At 32.5% G+C, this 9,188-nt stretch overlaps 1 protein-coding gene across 1 annotated transcript; it reads left to right on the forward strand.

Moving 5' to 3' along the window:
• The first annotated feature begins 510 nt into the window (after window positions 1-510).
• LOC117122954 (carbamoyl-phosphate synthase [ammonia], mitochondrial-like) lies at window positions 511-7,997 on the forward strand. The gene is made up of 2 exons (XM_033268733.1): window positions 511-668; window positions 5,858-7,997. Exons 1-2 carry the CDS (start codon window positions 546-548, stop codon window positions 5,963-5,965), a joined length of 231 nt encoding a protein of 76 aa, XP_033124624.1. The 5' UTR covers window positions 511-545; the 3' UTR covers window positions 5,966-7,997.
• The last annotated feature ends 1,191 nt before the right edge of the window (window positions 7,998-9,188 follow it).

Raw genomic sequence — 9,188 nt, forward strand, 5'->3', positions numbered from 1 at the left:
GCGACATTGAAAATGTACTTCTGTACTAAGTTTTAAAAATGGCCATTGATTTTTAAACAGAGGTGTCCCAGGTATAAGCTCAATCTCTATTTGATCACCAATACTATACTGTTGATGACACCTGAGCTTATTACCTGGGGGAAAGTATATTTCTCGGGATATCACAGTTTGAGTTTTTGATTATTTACCCTAATACAGGTATGCTGCTAGATGTAGCAACACCTGTCGTAAATGCATTCTTTCACAATCATCAGTTGTTTCAAACTTCACCTACAATCTAATCCTTCGATAAATTGTCTTTTTTTTCGCAGAACCTTTGTATCTTGTTTGTCTCAAACAAATATGTAACATGTGTTTTTATCCATCATTCACATAGTGTTTTTAATTGTTGGTTAAGTATCGAGATTGAGTGATCCAATGCTGACTGCATAAACCTTCAATTGGAACATCTGCCATTGACATCCTCTCAATGATAACATAAATCCCAGTACATGTCATTGTTTCTTTATTCAGCGGTTTTTTTTCCCTTTGCCTTTAGGTTGATTATGGATCGTCAAATAGATCTTGTCATCAATCTTCCGAACCACAACACCAAGTTCACTCGTGACAACTACCTAATCCGTCGAACTGCCATCGATACTGGCACACCTCTGATGACCAACTTTGAGGTAAAAACGTTTTTTATTATTATTATAGAAAGATAGCATGATTATAGGAGTAAACAGTAGACTAGATATAAGTGAGAAAGAACATATGCTGTACCTTAAGTATTGAACCTTTTTGTTGGGGGCCATGTGGGGCCAACACTTTTGTAATTCCAAATTATTAATGATTTTTTAGGTTTTGCTTTATATTAACTGGTTGCTTTAATTAATACAAGAAGATTCTATGATGAACTAAGTAACTTGGGTACAATTAAGCTAATGATTGTATTGATATAAACATTAAATTAATCATAAAAAAATAAAATATTTATTCAGTATAAATTAATAATTATATAAATGAAGTATTAATGTGGAAATATGGCAGGAATTAGAATAGGATAGTTAAAAATTACTGAAAATACCTTTAATAAAGTTAATAAATACTTTAAAAAATAAATCTGACCTTGAGTTATATAAGTTGCTTCGCTAATTAAATAAATGAAATCTTGCATAAAAATATTCTTGTCAGTTTGCATTGTGGAAAATATCGATTTTGCAATGCTGTTGGGTATATCGTGAAACAGTTGGCAGGAAATAGCAACACAGGAACACCTGCTATATCATAGTCACATGACCTCAGACATATCGTCTGTGGTTACATGGAGAACTTACAGTCTTTATAAGTTATGACCACTCTTAAGCTTGTATGTATTTTTCTTATTAAAGTCTACAATATCTTCCTTAAGTTCACAATAATCTATAGTATCGGCCATTGTGCCTTTACAATTTTTACCTCCGCCGAAGGAGGTTAAATGTACAATATTCACAGACGTCTGTCTGTTAGCAAGATTCACCTCATGCATAAAAGAAAATCGTGGAATCGCCCCTCATGCACGGCCATGCGTCAATATGCATGGCCGTATTCAGGCTGCCACAGGGCGGAAAATAATGGAATCGTCCATCATACACGTCCTGCTTATTTGCATGCACAATCTCTAAATAATCATGTAACAGTCTCACAATATTTTACTTGGTCTTTCATCTTCAGTATTTAGGCTTATTGCATTATGCACTATACAAATATGTTGTTGTTGTTGTTATTATTGTCATCATTTATCTATTATTTATAAATTGTGTCAGCGCTTCCAATTTCATTTCAAATCCTTCACCTCCAACCATGGTACCCATTTTATAATCCTCATGAGTCTAAAGAGGCACACAGATAAATGTATTTGACAAAGGAACAAGCAATGTGGCCAACAACATGTTGTTGATTGAAACATGACTGTTAGTTGATTGAAAGCCGAATGTCCATACCACTGTGCTACACAGTAATCCACTGTACCGTTCAAATTTTTTCTTATAATTTTGCCACTCCTTTCCTTTCTATCCATATAATGTGCAATATTATTGAATAAATTATTATTATTTCTCTTCATTTGCCAACCCTTTTCCTCTGCAATATCCTTTACAACTTTCATCTACCACTACATCTGCAATGCGTCATCTGATCTTCACATTTCCTCCCTTCTTCCACTTCTCCCATCCTTGACAATCCTGTATCACCTACAACTTCACAATAACGTTTCTTATATCACCTCACCTGCACAGTGGTTTTTGAGATCTACATCTGCTATCATACACATTTTTGTTCAACTTGTAATATTCCATTCTTCTTTATCGCAATACTTTTTATATCTACCTCTCCTTAATAAGCAGTATTTCTTCAATCTGCCAGTACTGTACTTTCATCCATAATTACATTTGTCATCTGTCACAAAATATATTATAAGGTATTTTGTGAAAAAAAGAAAGTAGCACTGGCAGATGTTAGGATGTCATGTTTCTTAGGATATCTGTTATTTCTTTTAGAATACTACATCTGGCATTCGTATTCTCCACAATGTTCTTTAAGTCGGTCATTTGTCACCCTTTTCTTCTGAGTGTTCCTTATATATGTAACTTCTTCTTCCCACACCACCTGTTTCTTTCTTCCACATTTTTGATACAACTGCCATCAGCCACCACTTTCTTGCACAATATTCCTTACCTGTCATTCTTTGTAATCATCAATCAAAAAAAATGTCATTGATAGAATGATAGAACTAATCCTAGATCATGCCTTAATTGGCTCTTAACTTTTTCTTCTGGTGTTTAGTTCTGTTTTTGGGCTTGACCCAATAAATTTAATTTTATATTTAAAGCTACCCTGGCCAACACCCAATTATTCCTTTAAGTGTTTTTGTAGATATAGAATCTGTTGGGATTTTACATGTCGTGAAACATCAAAAACACTGTCTTGCAATCTCTGTTTTATTTAAATGTTCATATAGTTCATTGCAGTGAAAACTATTTTTATCATTGTTGATGTGTTCAAAAAGTCAATCTTTGTGACAACAATTGAGTGAACTGTTGAATTGAAGGGGAGGGGACCAATACCGTAGCCAGCTATTGGGAAAGTTGGGACAGTCCCACACAATTTTTCGTATGGGCCTACAAAAAATGGCCCACATTTTGAAAATGAGCCTAAAGTCAACTTTTAAGAAAATGGGTCCACATTATTTGCATTTACGTGTGAAGTGGGTCCACCCTGATATTGTCCCGCACTGTTTGAAAATCTTGGCTACGGCATTAGAGGGGACTGAATAGAAATAAAATAATTGTGCAGAATTTTTTTTTTTTCTATCTATTTACCAAGTAAAAATTTAGAAAAGTACAAGGGGCGGATCTAAGATTTGAAGGAGGGGGTTTAACAATTTTTCAGCAGAAAACAAAAGCGGGGTCCAGAAAAATTTTGATTCCGAGATGGCTGGATATGAGAATTCCCAACTTTGGAGTGGTCTTAATAATGAGTGGTCTATAATATATATATATATATATATATGCACACTTGTACTCTACTGTTTAAGCAGATATTTGCATCAGTAGCGCATAAAGTCGTGAAGTTGAATTGAATTAAAAAATTTAATTATTGTTGTTGCCAATGATAAAGAATTTCTGTTTTTTGTACAATAACTTTTACTTGAATCTCTGAGATGGTGCCAGTAATCTACATGCTTTCATCACAAAATAGGGATCAGGAAATATTACTCGTCCAATTCTGCTAATTGACTTCCTTCATTACAAACACTGTCCAACTCAAACGTCATCCAAATCCTTTGCCTCTCTCATTTCATTTACTTAATCTGTTTTCATGCAAGCAAGTTATGTAGTACTATTAAGTGGTCACTTATGGCCATCAAAATATTCTTTCTGGTCATATATAAAGTCCAAATATAATGAAAATAAAATCTGTTTCATTATAATTGCTTAAGTACCTTTACAGTTCTGCCTATACATTCATATATCAAATATACACATTTTTCTGAGAAATTTTACTTTTGGCAAGATACTTGCATCCACTTACTTAATATCTTTCCATACAAGCACAAGTTAAGACTAAGTTATGTAGTAGGCCCACAATTGAATGGTCACTTATTAAGATCATCTCATTGGCCATATAGAAATAGTTTTTTATTTTATAAAATTGAAATTTTGAATTGGAAATTTTGGCTTGGCCCCTGGAGACCTCCTACAGAGTAACAACAGTACCAAAATGTAATGGATACATTGTTCTTATCCCACCTTAACTCCCAAGCGAGTGTTATTCAAGGAGCCAGGCAATCACACTCCAATTAAAAGCTGACTCCAGCCAGGTTGATAAGGGTTTATAAAGTCAGAATATGATGCAACTTATATCGGTATCATTATGATTGGTAACATATATTCTATATTTGGATAATATACATTCATATATCATGTATACATTTTTTTCTGAGAAAGTTTGTGCCAGATAAAATTAAATCCACATTACCTTGGTTTTCATAAAAGCAAGTTATGTACTACTGTAGTATTGAGTGGTCACTTAATGACCATTAAGATCTTCTAGCTGGCCATTAGCATACTGTAGTCCAGATGAGATGTAACTAAAATAGTATCATTATAATTTTTAATGTACAATTTACTACTGACTTCCAATTAAAATAATACCAAATATTATTCGAGGTCACCCTCATCTAGTCAAAGATGAATACTTCAACAAAGTAATAAAAACCTAAAACTTTAAAAGGTCATAAAATTTCAAAATAATACATCACACCAGTAAAAATTGTATAAATCATAACAACTACTAATGCAGTACAAAAATGGTAATAAAATAAATTGCTAGTTTCACATCTCCACCCTAATTAAAGTTTGGTACTTCATGAAAATATTAATACTATTTGCTATTTAAAAAAACAAAGCATTCATTTCTCCATGGACAATAAAAATAATGATGATCAAAGCCTAAGAATAGGCAGAAACATAAATGGCAGAAAAACATTACAAAGATTAATTTTACTTTCATATATATATAAAAAAAAATTTTACTATTTACCAGCATGTTTGCCACTAGTATAGGCCAATAGCAAATACTAAATACCTCACCAAAAATAATTTCAAATCCCAGACATGAAATTAACAATTAATTTTATTAGGCCTAATAATTATAGTGGCTCTCTTTTCCAAATTGTTTTGTATTTTTATAGTAACTTGAAATTCTGTACTGTATGTTAATATGGTGGTATTTGCCTTTGGACTTTTTTACTGCATCATGTTCCTAAATTTGCAATAAGGTTGCTGTTATTATGTGAATAAAAAATAAAATTAAATAAAAATAAAATGAAAAAAATGAAACTATGGCAGTAGGAGGCAGCTATGTGGTTTGATTGACTATAAACTACCAACACACAGCTCCCCAGTGAATTTTAATTTTCAAACAAATCAATTTTATTTGATACCATTCAATGACCACAGGTCTGGAGGGAGCATAAATTCCTAGAATGCTTATACAGGAGATATTGCCTTTACAAGTCCAATCATCAACAACCTTCACTCCTCCTTTTAGTTCACCATAGCCCCCCTGCCATGCTCTGGTCATTTCCATTTCCAAAAAAAAGAATGCAAGGTAGTTAGAAATTTTAAGTGGAGGCAAAACTACAGTAGTAGGGGTACTTGTATTTTTCTTGGCCATTTTTGACAATCCCCACACACCCAACACCCGGGCCATATTTTATGCACTTTTGTTTTTAATATGTATCATAAACTGCTGTGAAAGCTCCATAGATTTGAGCAAATCTTAAAAATTGACTTTATTTCCATATGTTTTTAATATATTCTGGTTATTTTTCCAGGTTGTGAAGTTGTTTGCTGAAGCACTTGGCCACATCAAGAACCTTGATGCAACAACTCTGTTCCATTTTAAGAAGTCCCACTCTGAACAATTTGAGCAAAAGCTCTAATTTCCAAGTATTTAAATACAGTAGTAATTTTTTAATCATTTAAAGATGGTAAAAAAAAAAAATTGCAAATTTTATAGCATATTAAAAATGTTGATCATGATTTGATTACTATTCTGTCTTTTAATGAGTTGAACTGGACCATTAAATTACCGTAGTTTCTCGGGTATAAGCCCATCCCTACAGTACATCCGTTTTTAGATACCAAGGTCATGGTGTGACTTGAATGAGTAGCTGTAGACTTCTACGTACATTTTATTTTAGAAATCAACTTAGAAATCAACACAAAAAAAAAATCAATGATTAGCTTTGAATTTAGGATGAAAATGTTGGAAAATGTTTCAGTACTCCTGAAATTGGCCCAATTTTAATGTTCAGTGGGGTTGGTCTTATACTAGAACAACTGCGGTGAATATTTGATATTTTGTATATGTACAGGCAGGTTACAGGATATATTTTTTTCAACAGGTGTGTAAACAACACCATATCTATATTCTTTAAATTTTATCTTACCTTTTCATACACCAATCAAAACACTGGTAATTCATGTTGACGAATCTTTATAAGTAAAAACATGGAAAAGCTGAGAAGTCTGTATTGTATTAATTCATTTCACAATACTAGTTGACAAATTACTCAAATCATAAATCTGTTTAAACAAAATTGTTATTACATTTTTAAGTGTTTCCAGATTTATCCACATGCAGTAGTACTGTATATACAGGTCACCCTCCTTTTCGAGACCCTTGGAGTGATTTTGGGGTTGGTTCTATCTTCAACTAGAGGATTAGATTTGTGTTTGGGGTTGGTTCGATCTTCAACTAGAGGATTAGATTTGTGTTAAAAGATTGAGGATTGTTATTGGTAATTTGAAGATGTGTTCTGGAATTACAGGGGGGGTCTCGAGTTGGATTGCACTGTTTTTGTTATTTTTTGTTTCGATTTGAAAAATAAATCTTTGTGGTACTTATTTTTGTGCTTGTTGTATAACCATCTTATCTTCTGTTTTCAACATGTTTATGTTTTTGAGAGATACACTGTACTCGAGTAGTACACTTAATTTCATTAAGGGATTATGGTTGAGCAAGCAGGCTTATTTATTAAACTACATGCAGTACTTTGATATTGTTAATTTTCTTTGACCTCCTGTTAGAAAACAAGATTGTATGTCTTTGCATCACATTTGTCATCTAAATTTGTTGTCTTTTTTTTATATATTCAATGTGTGTGTCTTGGATCAAATAATTAATCTTCACTCAAACCATGGAGAAAATATAAAACTAAGCTAATTCTTGAAGGTCATTTTTGAGAAGTTGTCATAACATCTTTTTTTTTACTTTTCTTTTAAATAAGATTAAGTGTACGTATGCAGTATATTTGGATTTGGGAGAGAAAAAATTAATATTTTTGCATGAAAAGCTACATTGATGTTGTTCATGTATATTTTTTATTTACATTGTCAAAATTAAATTATTAATTTCAATTGGTAGGCACCTAATTATATGTCAATTTATGATTGTGTACGTGCTGAGAAGTTAGTTTATGTTTTAACTAATTAAATGATGAAAGGTAATGATTTTTTTTTGTGTTTATTACTGTTTTTCATAATTGAAATGGTCATGATTTATGGCTGTCTTAAGATCGTAGTATTATTTATGTTGAGGGGCTTATTTATTCCAAATTAAGATGTGCTGTAAGAAGTGTGATGATAATGATTTAAATATGTACTTTATGATTATATACATTTCCATGGGTAAGATTACTTTCTGAATTAATATGAGGTATGGAATAAATTAGTTGTGCCTTTTGATTGTTAGCACTTTAAATGAATATCTCCAATGTCACTTTCAAACTTATTAGATTATGTAAGGTAATGAATAATTAATGTAATTAATGTCTGCATTATTATTGTAAGCATGTTGAAGGGCTAATATTATTCTTGACTTAAAATGATGTAAGGTGACGACTCAGGTCATTATTTAATTGCCATATAATTTAAATAGCATGTTGAAATGAAGACTGATTTATCAGAGTATTACAGCAGTTGTGTGTTTTTGTGAAAGTAAATCCATAATTACAAAAAGTACAACCTTATAATGACTGTATAAAATACTAGATGAATACACAATGAAGGAGACTGCACTTTGCAGACTAACAATTGGATTTGATTAATGAATAAATTTAAGTAGTTGAGCCAAGAATTGCCAAAAGGGCAACAATCCATTTCATTGGCGGCATATAACCAATACATTGCCCCTCATCCTGCCTAAGTATCGTGCAAGGGTTATTCGAGGAGCAGAGCAAGGTCTACAACAAACAAAGCAGGAACATTCCCTCTCAGCCAAACGCTCTGTTCTACATTGAAAGATTAAATAGAGCATTCAATAACAACAGAAGATATATTAACCTTTATCATTGAGGTACATTTGGATGAACATAAGTGATGGAGTGAAGGACATTGTGGAACGATCGTGATTAAAGGCTGGGGTGGATGCAGGATTTGGCAGTAGGGGGTAATGGGGAAAAGTACATGTAGATTGCCGGAAATGACACTTTTATATAGTCAAATTCATCATCATCACATCACCATTATAATATAGTCAAAATGAAGCACAAATTCTCATGATCTATTATCAGCAATTTTCTGTAACCAGCTATTGTCGGCAACCATAGAGATCTAGGGTAATGTAACCGGGTACGGTACCATAGAAAATAAAATTTAGCACATTGTCTTTGATGTATTTACTTTACCGACTCCAAAACTGTGAGTTAAAATGCATCTCAGCCCCACCACAGTTGGGGCTGAGGTGATAAAATTTGAGGAAATAATACCAATAAATGGCTGGAAATGACACTTTTGGATAGTCAAATTCATTCATAATTTTTTATCAGCTATTTTTGGCAACCATCGAGATCTAATTAGTATGTGTGATGTACGGTAACATAGAAAATAAAAATTTAAAACATTGTTTTTGATGTATTTACTTTACCTACTTCAAAACTGTCCACAAAACGAGTCCACGTGCATCTCAACCCCACCTGTGGTAGGGCCGATGTGGTAAAATTTAGGGAAATTGTACCTCTAAATTGCCGGATATGACACTCTTATATAGTAAAATTCATCATCTTCAATCTAATTAATCGCTGTGATGTACTGGTACCATAGAAAATAAAACTTTATTGTCTTTGATGTATTTACTTTATCCACTTCATGTGCTGAAAATCA

This window comes from Anneissia japonica, unplaced genomic scaffold (genome assembly GCF_011630105.1).
Source record: "Anneissia japonica isolate Jap-2015-1 unplaced genomic scaffold, ASM1163010v1 scaffold674_len412849_cov176, whole genome shotgun sequence".
Classification (NCBI taxonomy): domain Eukaryota; kingdom Metazoa; phylum Echinodermata; class Crinoidea; order Comatulida; family Comatulidae; genus Anneissia; species Anneissia japonica.